Below are 25,607 nucleotides of genomic sequence, written 5' to 3' on the forward strand. Positions count from 1 at the left end.
TTATATTATTTATCTTAATTGTCCTTACCTGTTTTGTTGTAAAATTGCTGATCTTAAAGATTCCATATTAATACATACCCCATTCACTTATATTCTCATACTGTATTTATTGCTTACTCTTATTATTATTTTATCAAGATTTTCCAAAAGGCCTTAATATTTAAAAGAAAAAGTCCGATGGGGGAAATTATATGGTTGTTTAAGGATATTAAGATTATGGGAGAAAGTATAGGGCTCAGTAACATTTTAACTTTTGGTATACATCATATCAGCCATTTTGCAAAACTCAGCCATCAATTTATGATTGTGAACATTTAGAGAAATCATGTGCTATATATAAACATGTTCATTATAAGTTCTTTATTTGCAAAAAATAAACAGGTCAACAAATAGATACATAAGAAATAGATTTTCAAAGTTTTGAAAATCACCCTGCTTACACACCTGTCTACTTTACATGTCTTTAGCTTATTTACCTTCCCCCTTTTTTTAATTTCATAATTTAAGTTTTTCAAAATTTTAATCTCAGTCAATTTTCTCCCATTAAAAACTGGATGATCCTGTGGTATCCTCTAATCAGAGAGTTTGTGGGTTTTATGGAATGCGGTCTCGTAGACTACTTAACTGCACTTTAACTCTTCTGTTTTCATATTTAGGTTCCTTATCGCTTACATGCTGTTTTAGTTCATGAAGGCCAAGCTAATGCCGGGCACTACTGGGCTTACATTTTTGATCATCATGAAAACAGGTGGATGAAGTACAATGATATTGCTGTGACAAAATCATCATGGGAAGAGCTAGTGAGGGACTCTTTTGGTGGTTATAGAAATGCCAGTGCATATTGTTTAATGTACATAAATGATAAAGCACAGTTCTTAATACAAGGTAAGAATATGAAATATATAGGGTGACATAGATATTTTTAAATAATGTGACTCTCTTCTCTGGTGTGATTAGTTAAGCATAATTCACGTAGAGGGTGAGAGATATCATTAGGAAGCCCTCTTCTGTTAAGTGCAAAAACTGGAATTGAAAAGTGATATGACCAGGACTGAGAATTGGAATATATTTTGTATTCAAAGTTTATTTAGTAACTATTATAAAATGTAAATCTGACCGTTTCTTCTTGCTAAAATCCTTTTAATGAGTACATCACGCGTTAATCCATATTCAAGCTCATTACCCCAACATATAAGGCCTCCATTTTCTGGCCTCTGATTGTCTTTCCAGCTTCACTTATAACCGTTGTCCATTTCAGACCTTTGTACTTTACTTACATTTGAAGTTTTTGCTGTATTCTGCTTACACCAAATCATTTCACATATTTATATCTATATGTTCTTAGGTTTTTTATTTTTATTTTATCTGGTAATATTATTCTTTCTTTCTTCTTTTGTCTAATTCCTGCTCATCTGTCAAGATTCAATTGAGGCTGATAAGTTTTTCTTGACCTGGCAGGCAGTCTCCCTCCCTGTGTTCTCATAGCATAGCTCTTTCGGGCACTGATTGTGCGTTGGGATTATATGTTGGCTTGTGTTTCCCGCTTTACTCTGATCTGCTCAGAGCTGGGCACCATACCATACTATGTCTTAATCTTTTTATTTCTCACATTCTAATATGGGCTTTGCATAAAGAAAACACTTAATAAAAGTTTCTTTGAAATTCATAAAGTCGATTTTCCTTTAGTATTTAACGATTAAGCAGAACTAATGAGGCAGTGGACTTATGACCGAAAGCTGAAATTTATTTTGTATGTGTGTAGTAGAAGTTGAGTAACTCTTTTAAATACTGCTTATGCAATGTTTTAAAAAATCTTGCTGTACTCATTAGTTGTAATTTAGAATTGAATGTAAGTATGGTATTGCTGCTTAACTGCTTCAGATAAAAAAGAATTTTAGTTCTATTTTCAGCTTAATTTATGAGTTATTCTCATTTTGTGATAAGTTTTACTTAATGAATAACCAAACATCTAGTATTTTCTTAAAAAAGTAGTACTCTGTCAGTGTTTGAATAGCAAACAATTTTGGTTTTATATCTTGTTCCATTTTTTACTCTTCAGATTAAAAATAAAAGCTGAGAACATTACTTAGATTAGATTGTCAAATATTTGCATCATTGCTTTTCTGAGTATTTGTTGGAGTTTTCTTTTAATTTTTGAGTAATATTGCTTTACCAAATGGTAATAATTCATACTTTAAATCCCATTTGAAATGCATTCAATTTTGAGCTTTGCAGTTTTCCTTTAATTCTTAATTTTATATTAGTTTTTGAAATATGATTTGCAGAGGAGTTTAATAAAGAAACTGGGCAGGCCCTTGTTGGAATAGAAACATTACCACCGGATTTAAGAGATTTTGTTGAGGAAGACAACCAGCGATTTGAAAAAGAACTAGAAGAATGGGATACACAACTTGCCCAGAAAGCTTTGCAAGAAAAACTCTTAGCATCTCAGAAGTTGAGGGAGTCAGAATCTTCTATAACAGCAGGTTAGTCCATTTTTATTAATTGTATTTTGTTATTAATATCATATTTATTATTGATGTTTTATTGTAAAAATAACATATACTCATTGGGGAAAAAAAATCTTTAGTTATCTTAAAGTATGAAGAAGCCAGTAAAAATCATTTGAAATTCCATCACTCAGAGATAACCACAAGTAACAATTTAGTTTACCCCTTTGCCAGACACCACTGTATACATAGAGACCTTTTCAAATTAAATGAGGTAATTCTGTTAACTCCTCCTCTGTGTATCCTGTCTAGTTTGATGGGGCTTCACCCTTCTTGACAGGAAGCTTGGAAAAGCTGTGAAACCAGCAAGTAACCAAAGCCAGCTCACTAAAGCGATCAAGGGAAGGAACTGTAGTAATTTCGTGTTTGAGCAAAATTACACTACTGTTATATCCGTGTATATTTTGTGTAATACTATTATTAATATAGAGGATTTATTTGATTTTCTCAGAATTCTTAAAATTAACAAAATTAGTCAAAACTAAATATTTAATATATTCTAATTTAAAATGTGTGCAGATCTTAAAACAGATAAATATATAAAAATATAAATATTAAAAAAATTCTAAAATTTTTGGCTGATGAAATCAATAAAATAAACACTGTAAAAAATAGAGAAAATATGCTTTAGCAAAATTGAAAATAGAATGTCAACTGATTTTTTTTTTAAAGATTAATTTCATCATCACTGAGTTGTTAATATATTTTAAGGCAACATATTTCCTACTGTAGAAAAAGTGCTATTTTTCTGTACTAGTTAGGGAAATGAGAAGAGATAAATTAAACACAAATATTTTGCTCAAATTCCTTTGTCTCTTTTTTTAACTGACTGGATCTTTTCGGATATCCTTTTTTGGTTTTTGCAACGTTTGCATGTTTTTTTGTTGGTTTAAGGAAGCATTTTAGGTATTGGTTTAATTTCATCTTTACTGACAGATTCCCATGCAGCATTACCTAGGTGGGTCTCAGCATTTTCATTTGAACTTTAGAAGGAATTTTTCTTTCAATGGGAGATTCACAGTACCACAGTACGGTATTGTGACTGATGCAGGCATGCACACATCTCTCCAGACCTGTAACTTGTTTTCATGTAAATTGAATAGTTGAGTCTTTGATCTCGGTCTTAAGAGGCATTGATTCAGAATTTTTAAAAGACCAAGACAATGGTATTATACCAACGTTTTGAACCTTAAATGCAATACAGTAGTCTGGTGAGCTTTATTATTATGCATGGCTGCACTTTCTTCTCATACATCAAGGACCACCACATAGAACAAGTGAGCTCTGTGGTTTCACAACAGTGCACTTTCATTACAGTGACTTTGTCCACATTAGTAGGAAATGAAATAGCTAGGCAGATATCAAGAGGTTCCTGAGCTCAAATCACAGTGTAGTAACTATGTTATGGTTCCTTTCGTTATTGAGCTAATTCCATCCCTTCGTGCGTTCATCCTTGTCTTCTGTACATATCCTTCCCAAACCTGTCCCTAGAACTTGCTCCAAGATGGAGCTACGGTGTTATTCCTCCTTGACTTTTATGAACTCTATTTGCATGTGGCTGTTCTTACTATTAGTAGGAGGACGGAACGGCATATTTGGCATAAGTGGTAGTGATACCTAAGCACTCAGATGAAGGTGAATCCTCTTTTCATTGGCTAAGCTCCAACTCTATTCTTGGCCCACCTGTATTTTGTGACACAAAATATTAAATTCTGTCTATACAGTCTCTTCCCCTTCATCTTGTCTGTTTCTCGTAAGACTTTCTAAATTTACAGACTTAACATGTGTTATTTCTACATGTTAAGTCAAACTAATACTATTCCCCACTAATATTCCTGTCTGCCAGGACTAGCTAACTTTGCCCCACCGTTTACGTTTGTCTGTCTTATACTCCCTCTGTATAAAAAGAACCTCGTCTACATGCCACACACCCTTTTATCCTGATCATTTCTTTCTACTGTACACTTGATATGCTGCTTTGTAATTTAAAAAAAATTCAGCAGTAGGTATATGGTGTATATTTTTATGTCTCTCTTTTTAGTATCTAAAAAAAAAAACTTGAAGAGATGCAGAAATACTTCTGAAAGGGGCCAAAACAACTAAAAAATAGACGGAATCGGTCAATTCACATATAGCTGTTATGATGACCGTCTTCCAGACTGGGTTTTTAGAAAGCAGTGGCAATGCTGCCTCAGTTGGAAACATTGTATGCTCTATAGAATTGCTAAAAATAGGCACTTTGTTTGAGTTAGTGGAATTAGTATGTGCTAGGACAATAAATTTGGGGTGTGAGATTATCGTTTAGGAGGTTAGTTTCTATTACTATATTATCATACATATCATAATAAGAAATCCATCCTCTGTTGCAGGGGAATTTAACAGATCACAATTGAATAAGGGAACGTAGTATAATGTTTATTGGAACCACTTATCCCTTATTATTAGTAGAGAAATTTTACTTTAATACCCATGTCATCTTCTTCCTAGTTCTCTTCACAGTTTTCTATACAGTTAAAAAAAAAGTAATTTGTTTGATTTAGTATAGTGTTTTCAGAATATCAAAGAGAACCTATATTTAAATCCCTCAGGTGTACATTAGGATTATGAGTGACTAGTGTAAATAATACAAGGATATCTTGTTCATAAAATCAGAGTGATTCTTCTTCTCTCTCTGCAAATCTTCTCAGTGAAGCTGTAACATAAAAACCACTAAAATCCAATTTCTTCTGAGTGACACTTCTAAATAAGAATATTAATTTATATGGTATTAATTAAGTGAATGTTTGTTCCTCTTCTGCTAACATGTCACCAAGAAGCCCACAGGCATCACTTCTTTAGTCTCATTCATTGTCTTACTGAAACTAAGTAATAGATGATGAGAGAGTATTGTCTGGTCCATCTCACGCTACCTCCCTAAACCTACTTCCTGCAAAGGAACACTTACCTGAACCCGTATGTTTAGAGATCTAGCCAGCAATTCTCTACTATGGGTGTAGACATCAGAAATACCTGGGGGATTTTTTTCTGTATATAAACAGCACACCCCAGGTAAGACCACAAGACTTACTGGGATCAGAATCTCTGGAGGAAGGGTCTAGAATATATATTTTTAAAAAGATCTTCAGATAATTCTGAAGTGTACTTCTGGTTAAGCAGCATGGCTCTAGGCTGTATTTATAAAACAGAGAATTTACTCAGAAGGAGAGAAGAGTTTTGCCGGAGTGATTTTGCTTGTGTTACTCCTCTCTTTTTCAAAAACTATTTGAAGTCCTTACAACATACATAGCATACCCAGATTTAAAAAAAAAAAAATCAGGGTAGAAAAGAATAGGGTAAAAATCATTAATGTTGGTATGAAATGCATTCCATAAGATTTGATGAACTTGGCAAAAGGTGGCATGCAGAATTGATTCTGAGTCTTCTCTACAAATACTGTCTACAAGTTAAAAGTAAGCTGATGTTCCAGGAAAGTACAGTTGTTTCCTGAGAGTGAGACTGATAGAATGAACAGTATCTTCGATATTTTCAAGTTAAGTAAAGCAAGGACTGGGTGATGATTTTATCTATATTTCCAGAATCTAACATAATAAATGAGATATGGTGGATGCCTCTTGAATGTGACCACCATTTGTATTCCAAATTGAAGCCTGAATAGTACATTAAACTGAGAGGCCAGTTAGTATATGAAGTACCAGTTAGAACATAAAGAAACGGTGTGGTCTCTTGAGTCCCTACCGTTTATACAGGCCGGCAATGATCAGGCTTCTCTAGGGTTACAGGATGAATAAAAACACACACACACACAAAAAGCCAAACTTTTTGTCCTACTATTGTTTTTAACAAAGATATGGAAATCGCCTAAATGTATGGTAGAGTATTAGTTATATGAGCCCTCCAAACAGAAGAACACAATATAACCAGTAAAAGTTATATTGACATGAAAAATGTCTGTTATATTAAGTTAAAAACAGTGTGTTCAGACTAATTCTTTTTGTTTGAAAAATGTGCGTGGGTAAAGTCTGCAAGTATATAATACTAAAAATATTCATGGTGCTTATCTCTGGGTAGTGGAAAGAGCTTTTGATTTTCCTCATTTTGGTTATATGTCTGTTCTACTCCTTTTTACTCTTCCAGTTTGACAAAATGAAGCCAAAACCTCCTTTCTTTTTTGTGAAGACCCTCTATTTATAATCTTCCAAGATGACTTCCCTTCCTGAGAGTATCTTATATTTCATCAAAACTGAATTCTTCCCCATTGCTCTTGCTTATAGGGAACTTTCCTGTAATTATGGCTTTTCTCATGAAGTATCTTTCATTTAAAAAATGTCCTCTAGTCACTGATTCTTAACATTTTGCCTATTCTTGAAGACCTCCCTCATACTTCAGTCTTTATCAATCCCCCTAATATTACCCCTATAGCAACTGTTATGTTTTTTCTCTTAATCTATTCTCACTACCAAATTTATATTATTCTTATATTGACTTGCTTACTAGTGTAAAGGCTCATTAATAGCAAGGATTTTATTAATCTTTTGTCTGTCCTTACAGTGCTTTTACATATGCTATTCCTTCTGCTTGGAATCTTCTTCTTTCTCATCTCCAAGATAATCCTCTCTACAAATCCTTCAAGACTCAGCTCAGTTGGCATTTCTTCTAGAAAATCTTTCTTAACAGGCAACATCATCTCACGTGTGTGTATTGGGTCCACAGTGCTTCTGTAGAACCTTGTGCATAACTCTGATATTGCATTAGGTATTTTGTTTTGTAGTGGAGTATATATTTACCTGATTTTCTCGAGAGTTCCTTAAAATGAGTGAATTTTATGTCAACTTCTTTTTTACATTGTTAAGACCTAGCACAGCACTGACAATGGCACATGCTCAATAAACATTTTGGGAGTGAAATTTGGGTTTTTGTTTCCAAATTCCCACATCTTGAATCGTTGTAGTTTCACCTACTGTGACTATAGCATTTCTCAAATAAGCCGTGAAAGATATTACACAGGGAAAGCTCAAGAAGAAATAGTTCTGTATGGCATTTAGGCAAAGCCATTCAGCATTACTCGTAAGGTTTTTGTACTCAAATCCCTATATGGAAGGAAACCTTGACCCTGGTGACCTAAGTTGTATTTGACTGTGTTGATCAGATAAAATTACTTTTGCTCCTAAGGACGTTTTTTACGTAGACTGTCCAGATTTCAGTGGGTTAGACCATTGTCAGTCCAGATGGATTTCTTGGCCCTCGTTGCATTAAGCTCACATCTTACTATCAACATTGATGTTTTATCTGTTATAGTAAGAAGAGACAAAGAAGGGCAAATACAAGTAAAAACTTTATCTCCAAGAAGTTTCTCTCTGGTAAGCCTGAAAGCAGCTGGCTTAAGCCACTTATCACGAAGCAAGAAGCCTGCTAAGCTGAAGGAGTAGCCTCAAATTTTTTTTATCTTATTCATCATGTGAGGGCCCTGAAAGAACATTGTATTCCAAAGTGAGGAAATACAGAAATGAAGACGTTAACATCTTTTAACTGCTCTCCTTGATACTCACATTGTAAACATTCCTGCCTCTAGTTTGCCTTTTCATGGTATAGTCACCTCCATCATCCTAGTTACTCATGCCGAAAACTCAGTCATCTTCACATCGCTCTCCAAAGCTTTATGTCCAAAATACATCTCGAATCCAACCAATTCTTTCTACCTCTCTTGCTATCTCACTTATCCAAAAGCATAGTCATCTCTTACTCGTATTGCTCTAGTACTTTCTAGTACCTTCACTGACTTCTAGTTTTAATTTCCTCTCTAATCTAGTCTTCACAGTGTAGCCAGAATAATTTTTTTAAACTTGCCACATTGGCATTGTATTTAAAATGTTTATTCACTTCCTTTTGCTCTCAAAACTTTTATGTGACTACAAGGCCGTTAATGATTTTTGCCTCAGCCTGCATCATCTCTTGGTGTCTCTCTCCTCCTGTCCTGGAGTCCAGCCACACTGGCCTTTGCTCACATCCAGCTCATGCTCACCACATGGGCTATTCATTCTTCCATTAGGCAAACTCAACCCATCATCTTTCAGCTAAAACGTCAGTTTATCTCATATCACATAATCTAAATTACCCCTCCCCCATTTGATTCCTAGAGTATATTACTGTAATGTTGTCCCAATTCATACGTGTGATTCTTTGGCTAGTGACTTTCTCCATAGGTGACTATTAGCTTCATAGGGGCAGAGACTGGCTGCTTCATTTACCTCAGAGTCGCCATGTCTAGCCTAGTGCCTGGCACATAGTTAAATGCTTAATTAAAATTTATTGGATAGATTAGTGACCATGAATGCATGTTGAAATTATAGTTTTTCACTTTGAATAATATTTCTCTTTGAGATATTTTTTAAATTAATCAAATATTGGAAAAGTTGACAGGGGCCCTGTTATGTCCCACCATTTGGTTGAGTTTAAGGACTTACCAGTTGATTGAGCTTAAGGACTCACTTAATGAATCCCAGTAACATTGTAGAACATTTTAGTGCACTTTCTTATTCATCATATCCAATCATTAATTATTTATAAAATTCACTTGTTCCATTAAGCTGTTGTGTGCTTATTATATGCTAGGTGTTGAAGAAATAGCAAAGAAAAGGGAGAAAGCATTCCTGCTTTTGAAATCCTTACAGTCTAACAGGAGATATGGGCTTGAAACAAATACTTAGAACAATAATTATGTCATAATTGTGGTAAGTGCTATTAAAAAGAAAGTATGTTACTTTAGAGCAGTGGTTCTCATCTCAGAGTGATTTTTCCCCCGGGAGACATTGGACAATACTGGAGAAACTTCTGGGTGTCACCACTTCAGACAGTACTACTGGCTTCTAGTGGGTGGAGGCCGGGATGCGTAGGACAGCCCTCCACACCAACGAATCATTTGAATCAAAATGTCAGTAGTGCTGAGGCTGAGAAACCCTGCACTAGAGGTGGTGTAATCAGGAATGCTTCCATAAGGAACTGGTATTTAAACAAAAGGATATATTGAAGTTATTAATTGGGGGAGTGAGTGAGAGTGGGTGAACATACACGCAGAGGGAAGAAAATGAGGAAAGATCTGAAGGTTGGAAGGTAAACCTCTTCTTTGATGTGTTTTAGATAAGCTGAAGAAAAGCTAGTGTATGTCCCTTTTTGAGCAAAGGGCAAAGGACAGAAGATATGTTGGAGAGATAGGCAGAAGCTCACTTATGTAAAACCTTTGGGATTGTCTAGAGAACACGTAGTGGACATTCAGCATACATTGTTGCATCTGTGGCTCTGGACCTCAGAACACAGGTAGTTGGTTTAACTTTGTGAGTTCTTTGCAGGGATGGTATTTGAAGTCTTGAACTTATACTGATACCATTTTGCCAAGTTCTTTTTCCCCTAACAGCGCTCAGCTACCAGAGGGAAGTTCAGAAAAAACAGAAAGTTGGCTTCATTCAGGGTTAGGGTTTTGTCAATTAGTTGTGAAAAAGGACACTGGGGCCAGAAAAACAGCTCCTGTGCTCTCTGTGGAAACTCAGACTAGGATTGTTGTACAAACCACATTTTTTTTCTTTTTTGGTAGAATTCTAATGATTTTCCAAAATGAGATTTTGGTACTTATCATGGCAGAAAAGTTTACTGTGAATTCTTTACTATATACTGTAATGAGTACTTTCTTCAGTAATTATTTGACTACTTTTGGATGTGATTTATTTATTATTTGGTAAATTCTGGGGAAGGTGTTGTATATTGAAGGATATATTACTTTAAATAGAAGATTAAAGTTGATTATTGGATGACTTCGAATTAGAAATAAATAACAAATTCATCTTAGTATAGACTCTCTGTGATTTATATTAGATATACAATTGATTCTTTTCTTGTGAAGCACAAGCAGGAGAGCCAGAATATCTAGAGCAGCCATCAAGAAGTGATTTCTCAAAGCACTTGAAAGAAGAAACTGTTCGATTAATTACCAAGGCATCACACGAGCATGAAGATAAAAGTCCTGAAACAGTTTTGCAGTCGGTAAGAACTTTTCTTTTAGCTCTCTTAACATAGTCATGTTCACGTTTCCTAGCAGTGTAATGGAGAACTACCCATCTGGAAATCAGGCCTGGGGGTGGCTCTGCCGTGAACGTGACCAGTGAATGACAGGGGGTGTCACCTAACCCCTAGGCTGTAGTTTCCTCAGCTGTAATTTTTAAAATGCTTCTCTTTTGAGATAAGTTTCTGTCTTCCTGTTAGAGAATTATGAAAAATCATAATCATTGGTCATTTGATTTGGAACTTAGAAGTATAAAATTTAGCGTTATTTCTCATTTCCCTCACCTCTCCCTCCATCTTTAGTCATACTACATTGGAATAGTTGGAAATGTAAGGTATAATTTTCATTGTTCCATGGAATGTGTTTAACAATAAAATACTAGATACTGTATGTTAGAGTATTATTAGCAGGATAAATATGATCTTACAAGATGGTTTATCCATATTTCAATAGAGCAACCTGTACAAAATTGTCATTATAATCCTTCGGTATTATAGTTCTCAAGTGTGTCTTTTTATAGCAATGAATTGAACACATTGCTATCAAACTACGTTTTCAATGAGTATGACATTCTGAGAGATGTTATTTCAAGAATTTTGTACGGCAAAACCATTCAGTTGCTTAGTTGTTTTTTTTTTTTTAATTTTGTTAGTGACGACGAGCAGCTCTAATGCAGGTTTCATGATAGCCAATTTTAGTATTTGAAGATTGCTCTCCTGGAGACCTAAATAGAACAGGATGTATAATTTTTCAACACATAATTTTCTATTTAGTGAACTTAATCCCAACAATAACCTGCTAATTGCAATGAAGTCTTTAATATGATAAAACCTTTATTAACCAAATGTTCAAATAATAGGGTATTCTGTTAATTATGTTTTGATCAGTGAAATAATCAGAAATTACGTTTTTATTTTACTTGCTGTGTGAAAATTTTTGATTATATATCATCTTACCATAAAAAACAATATGTTAATGTAGAGTAGGTTTTTTTGATTATTCCAAATTTGGCAAATGCTCTAGAGACTCTAAGTGAACTTGAGGTGAACGCCTGCTAACTCTAAAGCAGCTCCTGGAAAATGCTTCTTTTCCCGGATCTGGGATGTCTACTTCTTGAGGCTGATAGAAGAGGAAGACCTAGGGAGAGAGAAAAGCAGAGAAGAAGATACAAGGGAGAAATAATTTTGCCGAATAGAAACTTTAATTTGCCGGGACCTTTGCAAATTAAAATTAGGCCTACATAATGGTTAATAAGTATCATTCTTTTAACTGGCGTCAGAAAGCTAAAAGCATTACTTAGCTTAATGTAGAATCATGATGTTTTTAGTTTGGCTAATCATGTGTAATTTAAATTTGTAGAAATCAGTGCTTAAATTTTGATTGCTTTTAATATGGACATCATTTTATAAGCTAGCAACCTTCCGCGCTTTCCTTGAGAAAGGAGGATGGCATTGAGAGAATATGACAGACAGCGTTTTCTATTTGGCTTTTGTTCTGGAGAAGCACCAGAACAGTTGGCCCCACTGTCGGTATAAATCCTGCAACGTCTTAGAAGACGTTAGTCATGGCTGCCTGTTAATCGTGGCTGTCTGAAGCAGCCTGTGGTTCTTGATCTCATGGGCAGTTGCTTAGGAGCATGGTAACCACTTACTGCGTTTTCTCATGTAAAGGTATAGCTTAGAAACTAATTCCATAGATGAAAAGAGTCTTCAGACTTTGGGATTAGATAGTCCTGGGTTTTTGAATATTAGTTTTACTTCTTACTAGCTATGCAGACTTTAATAAGTTGCTTCATTTCTCTAAACCTCACTTTTCTTTTACATAAAATGGAGGTGATTGTGGGATTAAGATCATTTTTTTGAAAGTGCCTAGCATGTAATGTAGACACTAAGTAGCTGTTAGTTTTCTTCTGTTACTTAAATCCTAGTAATTTCACAAATATCCAATATATTAAGTTCCAACCTTAGTGTGAGAAGAACTCCCTGGAAAGCATAGAATCACAGAAACCATGGAGAGAGACTCTCCAAATGTTTAGACAGCTTACTTTTTAGAAGAATGTCTTTAATTTTAAATGAAATATTTTAGAAAATTTGAAAAATGTAGCAGAGTGTACTCCAAGAAAGAATCATGCATAATCCCAGTACCCAAAGTTAATCACTGTTAATATGTTGGTGTGTTTTCTTTCGTTCTTATTTTTATATATGAGTTCGGGATTTAGTTTTGTAGTTGAGTTACTATTGCACATAAAATTTTATATCTTGCCTTTTCTTCTTTTAATCACTTAACATTTTTTTTTTTTTTTTTTTTTTAAAGATTTTTTATTTTTTCCTTTTTCTCCCCAAAGCCCCCCGGTACATAGTTGTGTATTCTCCGTTGTGGGTTCCTCTAGTTGTGGCATGTGGGACTCTGCCTCAGCGTGGTCTGATGAGCAGTGCCATGTCCGCGCCCAGGATTCGAACCGACGAAACACTGGGCCGCCTGCAGCGGAGCGCGCGAACTTAACCACTCGGCCACGGGGCCAGCCCCTTAATCACTTAACATTTTAACGTAACCATTTCCCTATGTTAAAAAAACTCTTTGTAAAAAATATTTAGTGGTTGAGTATCGTTCCATTGAGTGATTAAATTCTTGTTTACTTACCCATTTCCCTGTTGTATATTTGTTTTTACTTTTGCATTATTATAAATAGGCTGCTAGAAATGAAACTTTTTCCGTATTTCAGGTTATTTCTTTAGAAATAGATTCTGCATAGTTGAATTACTGGTTTGAGCATATTAAGGGGGCCAGAAGGGATGTAGTTATATTAAGCTTTCTGACAGTTCTTTTATGAGACCACTTTTTTAAAAATCGCATATTTAATGGATTTTAGGCAATTAATAAAAATCTTTTTAATAATTTTTGCAACTTATTAACTCTAGAACTTATTTTTAACTTTTTCAAGATGTTCAAAGATGCCTTTGTTAAGATGTTCATCTAGGGCCCAGTAATAATAGAAAAAGATAAATACACATGTACTTTACTTCCGTGAATCCTTAAATTCTTTATATGAAAAAATTTTGTGGTACCTTAGGGTATCTAAACTTGATAAATGATGCAACAGAATTATTATATGCACCAAAAGTTTCTTCCCTTTTTTAACTTTCACCCATATAACTTGTCAGTATTATGCTGTTGAAACTCTTCTGTGGTAACTGGAAAGGTTTATAAGACATTTATTTTTCCTAAGTGCATTTTTTCTTCAAAGGGAATATGTTGTTTTGTAAGATCAGTATTCTAAGTAATACATTTTCCAGTTGCTACTTGCCTTAAATTTATATTTTCTCTTCTTAAGATCGTATTGTTTTAGGTTGGTTTGCTTGTGAGAAATTTTTCACCACAAAGACCAGACAAATTTCTTAATTTACCTGCTTATATTTCACTCCTGTGAATGGAGACCTAGTACAATTATTCTTCTCTCCTATACTAAAAGGATTAAAAATCCTTAATTAAATGTCATAGGCCAAGCATATCTCTATAGGATATATTTGATAGTAATATTGGGTTAGAACTATTTAAATGTGAGCAGTTTAAAGTGGCATCATCATATAATAATATTGGTAATGCTTGTCGTTTGTAGAACAGCTTTATGTACCAGGTATTGAGTTAGCAGAATATTGTCTCTCGTGATCACAACAAACATGCAAGTTGGTTATTTCCTCTTGAAAAGTTGAGGACTCAAAGTAAGGAAACCTTGTCTAAATATGTTATGGTTAGCATTTCTTTTAAAAATAATAATGTCAGTCTTGACCGCTAGTTTTACTTTATGGTTTAATTAAACTCTTTCTGCATTTGTGCTTTTGGAAAGTAAGAAAATGTTCTCATCACTAAAATCTACCTATATTTCAAATTAAAATAAAACCCCTTTTGTCAAAATTGAAGTTTATTTTGTTTAGGAAAACTTTTATGATGCAGATTCAAATTAAGCAAACGGCTTTCAAGCACCTTAAGTACTTTCAGAATTTGTTTATAGGTAAATAGTGAATCTGCTAGTTATAAATCTATTCAGTAAAATAAGTTCTTTTGAAATCTGAACAGTATTTTGAATGAACCATATTAGTGTCTTTGAGTGGACTTTGCTGGATTTCATACTGGCTTCCACTGTACTAATGATTAGTGAAATTCGTAGAATTTGTTAACAAAGAAAAAATGAAATAAAGCTGATTGAGTTGTTAAAAAGGAGATCACTTTCCAACAGCTTTTCCAAAAGTGAGTTATTCATTGGACACTTACGATATAAATATATCATCCAAGAATCTCACAGGCTGTACAGAGTGAGGTAACACAATAGAGTATGTATAATAAATGGATATACAGTGGAATACTAGAAAGGATAGGTGAAATCATAAGAAAACCTACAAATTCTCCTGGGTTCAGAGGAGGTCATATCTTATTTTGAGGGAGATATCAAGAAAGGCTTTATGGAGGTAGTGGAATTTTTAAAGAATAAAACCTTCAGCTGTAAAGACAACAGTAGGAAATACGACTCTAGTGTTTTTTAATTTTTAAGGATTTGGAGTCCAAAATGCTTTGCAGAAAAAAGTGAAAGTTTAGTGGTTGCGATGTAAAGGGAGAGATGTGAATCTTGTATTATTACTTGATTAGTGCATCTGCTCCTGATGTTCAATTTGATGTTCACTTTCATGCTAAGCAGGTGCAGGTATTTTTAAAAGACTCGAGTCTATACACTTAAACTTGGTGCTTTCGTTGTTCTCCTTTCTAATGTTCATACTAATGATTTTCTTCTGCAGAAACCTGAAAATACCACAAGCCAACCACCTTCTACCCAGCAAGTTGTAGAGGTGGCGATCCCTCATGTAGGGAAATTTATGATTGAGGCGAAGGAGGGGGGTTATGATGACGAGGTACCTTTATTATAGCCCTCTGCACTAGTCAGAGCCCTCTGCACTAGCCCTGCTTATTTTTTGCTGTTTAACACAAGTACTTCGGGCATGTCTGCACCATCACACTTGTGTCTTTTGCTGCATAACATTCAGCTTTGCCACCCATGGTCTGAAATTACCTTACTGATTGCTAACAGAACTTTGGATTTCAAATGAAAATTTAAGTAGAAAGCTTATGGAATTTTTCAAAAGAATAATTTTGTGTTTTTAGAGTTTACTCTTTTATGCAGACATAGGATCATTTAACTCTCAGGTTGATAGATTACAATAAGGTTTAATTAAATAGCAAAAAGTTTGAGCACTTAAAAATAATTTTTATATTCCTTTTCTGTTTTACTTGAATTATAATACTTTGCCCACCATTTCCTGCCGGAAGATCCTACAGCCTGATTGCAAACAGATAATGGATATTGTTGCTCCTGCAACCTTGAGTTGTGAATTGAATCAGCACTACTGAATGCCTACCAGTGTTTTATACACTGTGGCACCTCCATCTCAGTTATTCTTATCTCTTCACTGTTAATTCTCATCTACTTAGCTTTCTAATAGTGTGGAGGCGTTTTTGCTTCTCATGATATGTTCTTGAAAATCCAGAGGAACATGTGCTGTTGTCCTGGTCTCATCAGCTTTTGCCCCTCCTTTTCCGTTTTTTCCTTAAGACTCTCATGTTTGATCTTTTGCATATTTGAGGGCAGGCCAGTAAAGCTGTTTCTGAAGAGTAACAACAGAGAAGACCTTGGATTCTATCATTTGTTAGTTTTTACTGGCACAGATGAGAATTGAATATATATTAAATAGTTTTTTCCAAATAACTTTTTTTCAGACTTATTCCAAGATTGTAATTAAGCTATTGTATAAGAGTTAATCACCAAAATCGGAGGTGTCATAAGGTGATTAATGTTACTGTGCCAGTGTAAGAAAGCATGGGCCATAAAGGGGATAAGTAGCAGGTTTGTGAGAGAGGAACTGGTCGGAAGGATGTTCTGAAGCAGAGAATGTTAGGTATATTGCAACTCTCAGTGTATAATCCAAAATAGGGGTAATAGGTTCAGTGAATCAGAAGTAATGGATGCAGTCTCTTGGTTGCTGTGATACAATAGCTTCATAATGCCTTCAGTTTTGCCACTTTGCAGATATTTAAAAGTTACTGCAGGGGCCGGCCTGGTGGCGCAGCGGTTAAGTGTGCACATTCTGCTTCTTGGCGGCCCGGGGTTCACAGGTTCGGATTTTGGGGGCGGACATGGCACCACTTGGCAAAAGCTATGGTGTGGTAGGTGTCCCACAAACAAAGTAGAGGAAGATGGGCACGGATGTTAGCTCAGGGCCAGTCTTCCTCAGCAAAAAGAGGAGGATTGGCAGTAGTTAACTCATGGCTAATCTTCCTCACCAGAAAAAAACAAGAAAAGTAAAATTGTGATTAATCATTTAGCACTATCTTTTGTGCAAGTGCTATGCTGTTGGCAGAGTTCTGTGTTGTGTTGTTGTGTTGTTTTTTTTTTTTTTTGATTTGTTGGAGCAACAGTTTAACAGTGCATGTGCCTTGGAACTTTTGAAAATAAGTCACACGGATATGGGGCTGCTGCTTCTGGATGTTTAGGTTGTATGATTGTGCAGGAGTGATGAGCCATCAGGCAGAAATGGAGTTGAAATTGAGCTCATGCTGAGCTCCCTAAGCCTTAAAGAAGAGGCATCTTTGTAAATAAAAAGAGTGTTGCTTTTTCTAAATGGTTCTCTCAGAAAGCAGCACATTTTTCTAATTTGCTTATCAAGAAGGGGGTACCTTTTTAAAATTCTTCAGTTCTGAGAGGATGCCTTTTTGCATTGTGCACAAAGGCACCATATGAGCTTGCTGTGGCCCTGTGTGGATGATTTTGAAAGATACTTACATGCATATCAGATCACATTTGCTATAAACAAATGCAAGGTTTGATTTATATATAGTGAAAAACAGAAGACTTTTAACTTGCATGTAAAGAAGTTATTTTTGATTTTGGATTTTTTTAATGTTAACCATTCAAAAACTCTTACTTTAAATCCCTTGTGGCAGATCATGATGACACCGAACATGCAAGGTATTATCATGGCGATAGGTAAATCCAGGAATGTATATGACAGGTGTGGCCCTGAAGCAGGGTTCTTTAAGGTACAATTAACATTTTCGTTTTATTTTCTTAGTTTTTTTAAATTAAACTTCTTAAAATGTTTTATTTCCTTGAATTAAATTTGACTTTGTGTATAATTTCTGTTTTCCTTTTGTAGCCATGGCCACCTGATGTTCTGGGGGTTTCTTTTATACATGAATTTGACTGATTTTTTTTTTTTAATCCAGATCATTCAACAAAACAAAGCATTTTGCTCTAGTTACCCTAATAGTGCACCTCTAATTTGTTAACAGAAATTTAAATTGTATTTTTATTTGAAGGAAATAAAGGCTATTGATGAGCCAAAGTACAAGCTTGATTGATTGCTTCTGGTAGTATTTATTTTCTCCTCATTGGTTGTACTGTTAGTCTACAATTACAATTGTAATTGTAGAAAAAAAAAATACAATATTTTTATTTAATTAAATTTAACTAAATTTAATTAAAATATATTACAATATTTTTATTTAATTTTTTTATCATTTGGTACTAAATTGCTTTCTTCATTTGATTGCTTTTAAAATAATTTGTTTATTTATTACCTTTTCATATTTCATATTCACTGTTTTCCCCATAATTAATTTTTGATACCTAGTCATTTCAAGATATGTGAGACTGTCAAGTGGATGCATTATTCCATAGCTAGATCTTTTTTCTCTCTAAAACCAGATCTTTATACTGTTTTGAATACAATGTCATTTGCTTTTACAGATTCAAAAGATGAAAACACTATGTTTTGTCATTTTATTTAGATTAACCAAAATCTTCCAAGTTTTTTTCACTCTTTCCCACTTTTCAGTGTTTGTTTTTGTAAGAAAAATCCCCCCAGCTTTATTAAGGTATAGTTCACTATAGTAAGCAACATGCTCCCTTTCTTGACATTAAAAATAGAAAGTTTTCCCTTAGTTTTCTTTACTTTGCCATCATCCAACTTGATCTTCACGACACTGCTTATTTTCACTATTTCTTTCAGTACGTAGTACAGAACAAAGGCCCTGTGCATCGTGGCCTCCTACAGTAAACGTTTCAGCTCATTAGGATTCCAGTGACCAACCATCCTCGTATGCCCGAGACTCAGGGATTTCCTGGGATATGGGACTTTCAGTGTGAAACTGTGGAAGTTCTGGTCCCAGGATGAGTTGACCACCCTGTTAAGATCTCCTAAGGAGAGGCTGAAACACTATCTTATTAAAAAAAAACAACTTTTCTGTTTAAAAATTCATCCTTATTCCCAGATAGTCTACATTTTTTTTCCTTAAACAGCACTGAATGTATGTCTTTTAAAGTTTTCATCTATTTTTTGTGGGAAGGTTATCTCTTGTTTACAGTGCCGTTATTTTTTATCAAGTTGGGCATCATGATGTTAAATTGGAAATCTCACTTTTATTAAATTAATATCTGCATTTATTATAAGGAGCCAACTAATTGTACGTACTACAAAGAGCAGTCACCCCGCCTCTCCCCGCCATGGTAGTGGCTTTCCATTATTTTATCTAATCCTCCTGCTGTTAAGTTAATTCTGTATCTTTAAGTAGAATGCTTTGTTTTTGTGATCCTTAGTTTACATATTTCCTGCTGAATTCCCTACTATGGGATGTGAACGATGAGGATGAGCCCTCTGTCTTGCCCTGCCCACATAGACACACTGACACATACACAGTTCCCATCCTTCCCTCTACACACACACAGACCTACATGTAGAATCTTGTCATTTTGATTAATCACAATTCTCAGTTTGTATTTTTATTTCTGTGTATGCTACTCAAAATTGAGCTAAATCATAAACTCATAAACATTATTACTGTTAATTTTTTCCCCACAGTTTTCATTTTCCTTGGAGTTAGTTGTTTTGGTGTTTGGTTTGCTTAGTTTTCTATGTGTATCACTGATTCACTTCCAGACTCTCCACCATTGGCCTAAATCTCCTCTTATTCTGCTCTTTGTCGATTTTTCTTCTTGGGGAAGTCTGTTTTGGAGCTTTGTGACCTGCTCCAGTCTGCACTGGTTCTCCTTGCCTCCTGGTGTGTAACTAATATCTTGAGGTCTTCTTTCGCCATCACCTGGGGGATGCCCTTTGCATTCTTTATGTATTTTCTATATCTCATTTATTTCTCTTTGTGGTTTACTTTCTGATTGTGAGACAGCCACAGATCTCTCTGAAGTTTCTATCTGCACATTCTCACCCATCTGTAATTGAGAAGTATATGTGTGTGTATTCTTACATAAACAGTATCAGTTGTCTACAATTAATGTGTGTATTTGGTATAGGTAAATGATTAACCTTTGAAAAATTCTAGCTGGTAGTATATGATCTTAGAAAATTTGTCATGTAAATAACAGTAATATATACAAAATGCAGTTGTTCAGTAATACAGCGGTATCTAAAATAAAATTAAATAACCACAGTCTCTGCCACTGCCTTCTTATAACCACTCTTAACACTTGTGTAGCATCTCAGGTTTTCCTTTTGTTTATACAAATATGCATATATAGAGAAATTTTTTTCATTTTTAAAATTTCACTATTCATTTTATTTGTAACATATCACTCTTATATATTGTGGCATTCTTAATGTTAAGACAGTATATCTACCACATAACCTTTACTACCTGCATTTAATATTACATGGTATAAATGTAGTCTCGTTTGTTATATGTTACCCTTTTTATGGACGTATGTCCTGTGTTTTTTCCTAGTCAGCCATTTCTCTTTGAATTAGTTTATGGTACCTTTTCCCATAAAGAAGATTTAAAAATACTTTGCTTTCAAATCTTTTTCCGCCTTTCTGAATTCTAGAGTTTCATTGCTATATAAAAAATTTTCTTCAACCCAAAGTATTATAAATTTTCTGCACTACTTTCTTAAAACACTTTTCTTAGTAAATTTTTATTTTATAAATTCAGATGTACACACTGTTTACATTTAACTCACTAGCATTTTATTTGAGCTTTCTGCATTCTGTATTAATAGAATAGTGTGTTTTTTTCTTTTTTCTGCTGTCTTCATCAGGTTTGATATTCTGCTTATGTTAACTTTAATAAATGAATTTGAGAGCCCTCTGTTTTTCTTATACTCTAGTGTAGTTTACATAGAAATTATTTGTTCCATAAGAGTAAGTTAGAACTCACTTTAGAACTATTTGAGCCTAGCCCCTTCTTTTGTTGCAGTTTTTGTTTTTTAAAGCTTGGCACCTGAGCTAACATCTGTTGCCAATCTTCTTTTTCCCTCCTCCTCTCCAAAGCCCCCCAGTGCATAGTTGTATATTCTAATTGTGAGTGCCTCTGGTTATGCTATGTGGGACGCTGCCTCAGCGTGGCCTGATGAGCCATGCCATGTCTGAGCCCAGGATCTGAACTGACTAAACCCTGGGCCGCCAAAGTGGAGCGTGCCAACTTAACCACTTGGCCATGGGGCCAGCCCATGGTTGTAGATTTTTTGACAGTTTTTTTTTTCGGTTCCTTCTACAGTGATTGGCCTATTTAAATGTTTTATGTTTTCTTGGTAATTGATTCTGATCAATATCAGCATTCAATATTAATACACAATATATGTATAGCACAATATCTAACTTATGTGGCTGCTTTTGTCTTCTTATTTCCCTAAATTAGATATTATATATTTTTAGTTTTTATTCTCTTTAATGCTCAGTTTATTATGAATTGAGGGAAAAGAGTTTATGTATCTTCTATCCTGTCACATTATCAAAAAAGAAATCCTTGTTGAGTTTATTTTGTATTAGCTTTTTGGCTATGAGAAGAAGCTTTTCAACTCTGTGCCTGTTTCTAAATATGGATTTCCTTATGTATTGTGATTAGACCAATTTTTTAAATGTTACGTATGTTTGCTAGTGATAAAACTGTTAACTTTGTTACCAATAAAAAGATAAGTTGGAGAATGAAACTTACATCTCGGTAAGTGGACTTGCTGAGGTTTACCCTCCATTAGGAAGAGTTACCAGCCGCTCAGGCACTGTTACTATTTCCATCAGAAGCCCTCCCACATAAAGATACAATATAGAAGAGTTAATAGATAGGCAGATCTGGAGAAATAAATGAAGAAAGACACTGACTTGGATTCTTCACTCAAATTGACTTTATTTGTTAGGATTAGTTTCCACTGTTAACAGAAAATCTCCAAGTAATAGTGGCTTAAAGAGAGAAGTTTTTGTCACGTAAAAATGAAATCCAGAGAAAGGCAGTACAGGGCTGCTATGATGAGCAAAATAAAAGCCAGAAGAAAAAAAAAGGAATGAATGTTCTCGAAGTAGTAGTTGCTTGTATGTGTGTGTATCTGGGGGTGGAAAAGGGACGGTCATATCATAATTGTGGCATTAGTGTAACTTTTTTCATTTACTTTGAAAAACATTAAAATTTCTTTTTTGTACTTTTTTTGGTCTATACCTATTAAAGTGCCCTTAGAATTTTAATGACATAATATTTTTATATTAATGAGACTTTAACTTACTGGTTATTTCAGTGCTTCATAACAGTTGTTCCCAGTTGACATAACTTTATCACTTTTTTTACTTTCAAAATGCCTATTATTATTACCCCTTTGTTTACTCAAAAGATATTAAAATATATTTACTACAACATAAAACATGCTGAAAAGTACACAGTGTGTGAGTGTACAGCTCAGTGAATTATCACAGAATAAACATATCCATGTCGCTACCAACCAGGCCAAAGAATAGAACATTACAGTACTGCAGAAGCTACCTTTGTTTCTTCCTCCTATCACTACACTCTCTCCCTGCTCAAAAGTAGACGTTATCTGGACCTTTTTTTTTTTGCTAAGAAAGATTCGCCCTGAGCTAACATCAGTTGCCAATCTTTCTCTCCTTTTTTTCTTCCCCAATACCCCAGTTCATAGTTGTGTATTCTAGTTGTAAATCCTTCTAGTTCTTCTATGTAGCCACCACCACAGCGTGGCAACTCACAGACGAGTGGTGTGGCTCCACACCCGGGAACAGAATCCAGGCTGCCAAAGCGTAACGCGCCAAACTTGAACCGCTAGGCCAACAGGGCTGGCACTCTGTGGACCTGTAACAACATAAAAATAAGTGTTCCTATTTAACTTTATACACCTGGAATCTTTTACTTCAGGCCCTTTTTTGTCTGGCTGCTTTTACTCAAGAACATGTTTAGAGCTTCATCTCTGTTACTAGGTAGAGTTGTAGTTTGCTCTTTCTCATTATGGTATTCCGTTGTATGAATACACTATAATTTTTTTTTCCATTCTGCCGTTGATGGACATATTCAAGAGGTATTTATTACCTGTTTATGTCAAGGCATTGTCCTAAATCTAGAGGATGTAACTGGGGAAATGATGGACCGAGTTCCTGCCTTAATGAAGCTTATTTTCTAGTGGGGAAGAACACACTAGTTACAATATAGTCAGTATGTTAAAGGAACTCTTTGACGTGGGAGAACATATGATGGGAAAGCAGAGCTGGTATCTCGAGAGATTCTTAGAGAAATTGATGTTTAAACTAATAAAATAGACATATACCAAAACAAAGAGTATAAACATTTATTTCTCACTTTGTAATTCTCACTCCGCAGTTAGCTTCTATTGTTTCTTGTATAGCCTCCTACATAGAAAAGACTGACATTCAGTATGCATCCATACATTTATAGCTTACATAAAAACAGAAGTATTCTCTTTCCACTGCTTTCTTCTTCAGTACTTCTTTTTTCATATAATATGGTGGGTGATTATTCGTTTCAAGATTTGTAGATCTATCTCATTTTTCATGGCTCCATTTTATGTCCTATTGAGCTTACTAAAATTTACTTAAACATTCTCTTTTTAAAGCAGGGCATCCCAGTTTTTCCATGGTATGACAAACGTAGGAAATGATAATGTATGTACAAAAGTGATGGACCTTCTAGGCACCATAAAGGCTGATGGATTAGTGTCTCAGTATGCCTATAACTTAATCATGCTCTAGGTTAGGAAGCTCTGTCCCAGACTAGTTGTTACCAGCAAGGGCTCTATGGTTAGATGCCTAGGTTTAAAGCCTAGCTTTGTCACTCAGTAATTGTGTGACCCTAGGCAATTTACTTAAATTATCAGGGCCAATTTTTTCATTTATAAATGAAAAGTTATTGAGAATTAAATGAGATAATCCATGTAGAGCTCATTGAACAGTGTCTGTCACGTAAGAAACACTCAAAATTGTTAGCTATTATTAAATTCATCATTTCCATTGTTTTTGCTGGATATTTGGGTCATTTCCACTATTTTTCTGAACATTCTTATACATGTATTACTGAAAACTTATGTAAACATAGCAAAGTAGAATTGCCAAGTCAAAATGCTTATGTATTTTAAATATTGATAGTATTTTCTAATTGCCTTCAAATAGTTATACTAGTTTGTACTTCCATTGATGGTTATCTGAAATCCCACTATTCTGTGTATTTCTTTAATCTTTCCTGAGGGTATCTTTTTGTAAGTTTTTTGGTAGTTGATATTTATTATGTTAACTGCCTATTCATCATGTCTGTACATTTTTTATTTTGAGGGGATTTTTGTTTAAATGAGCATTTGGTCTGCTAAGAAATTTGATTCATCTATAATTTGCAAATTGTATTTTGTGGTTTTTTGTTTAGATTTGTTTTTGGTCTTTTTGTGCAGAATTTTAAAATCTTATAAAATTTATCAAACATTTATAAAAAATTTATAAAATCTTATTAAACAACAATATTTTCTTTATTGATTTGAGGGGCTGTTTGCTTCTAAAATTATTCAAGTCTTTAATTCTAGTATTTTCATGATTTTACTTTTTGTTTAGATTCCTAGATGGGGATTTTACTTTTCTCCAAATAGAGAAATCTTCAAATACTGCAAACATAAAATTTTGATTAATGCCATCCTTTTTACACTGACTTGAAATACCATCTTTATCACACAGTAAATCCCATTTATAGGTGGGTCTGTTTGGGTCTCTCTGTTCCACTGATGTTTTTCTATGTTTGAACACCTATTTACATTATGGACCATTTGTAATGTATTTTGACATTTTGTAGGAAAAACACTTTCTCATTTTGCTCTTATAAACAAAAAGTTGGCAAGTCTTATTTTTCTTTTTTGATGACTTTTAGAATCACTTGCCACCTTCCCAAGTCTTTTCAGAATTTGATTGTACTTGCATTATATTTATGCTTTAATTTAGGGGGAGGTGGAGAATTAGGTTTTTAGTGTTTTGAATCTTCCCCAAAAGGAAAATGATTATGCTTCTTCAATATTTGGTCCTTTGTTATGTCCTTTAGTAAGGTTTTATAATTTTACTTCACAATGGTTTTATACCTTTCTTGTTTAATTTACTCCTAGATGTATAAAACTTGTTTGTTTTTATGAATTGAGTCACTAATCCCCACTTTTTCTACTAGGTTATTCGTAGGGTAGGTAGTGGGAGAGGTAGTTAGTTTTATTTATATTGTACCCATTTACCTTACTGAACTCTATGTTTTCTAATAATTTTTCAGTTGACTTTCTTGATTATTTCAGTAAACTGTCTACCAATAATTACCTCATTATTTGGATAATTTTCATTTTACATTTTATTTCATTTCTGGTTTTATTAATGTTGACTCGACTTTTCAGAATATACTTAAATATTAAAAGAATGTAGTAAGGTCCTTTGTCTAGTTTCTGATTTTAATGAGAATATCTCTAGTGTTTTATTATTAAATATGATGTGTAATATTTGTTTTTTATAGATCCCTCTTATAAATTTAAAAACACTTTCCTAAATTCATAGTTAAGAGTTTTCTTTTAAACTGATTGATTTTGGAATTTGGAAATTTTTTAAGGCATCTGTTTGAGATGCTGAACAGATTTCTCCGTAATCCTTGGACTGTAAAGATCATTGTTTGTTTGTTTGTTTTTTGCAAATCATTGTAAACACTATTCCTATATATACTTCTTTGTACACAGTTTAGTTTATCAAAAATAGATA

General features: G+C 34.2%; 1 protein-coding gene across 6 annotated transcripts in view; it reads left to right on the plus strand.

Annotated features, from left to right (window-relative positions):
* Positions 1-25,607, plus strand: part of USP25 (ubiquitin specific peptidase 25) — a 150,430-nt gene that overhangs the window by 105,171 nt on the left and 19,652 nt on the right. For 4 of the 6 annotated variants that reach the window (XM_070488714.1, XM_070488717.1, XM_070488718.1 and 1 more), the window contains 5 exons: positions 657-885; positions 2,286-2,486; positions 10,402-10,541; positions 15,348-15,461; positions 17,548-17,643. In XM_070488714.1, coding sequence (XP_070344815.1) covers positions 657-885; positions 2,286-2,486; positions 10,402-10,541; positions 15,348-15,461; positions 17,548-17,643 — 780 coding nt within the window. The remainder of the gene's footprint in view (positions 1-656; positions 886-2,285; positions 2,487-10,401; positions 10,542-15,347; positions 15,462-17,547; positions 17,644-25,607) is intronic. The other 2 variants (XM_070488715.1, XM_070488720.1) reach the window with 1 other exon arrangement.

The sequence above is a fragment of the Equus asinus genome, chromosome 18 (assembly GCF_041296235.1).
Source record: "Equus asinus isolate D_3611 breed Donkey chromosome 18, EquAss-T2T_v2, whole genome shotgun sequence".
Taxonomy (NCBI): domain Eukaryota; kingdom Metazoa; phylum Chordata; class Mammalia; order Perissodactyla; family Equidae; genus Equus; species Equus asinus.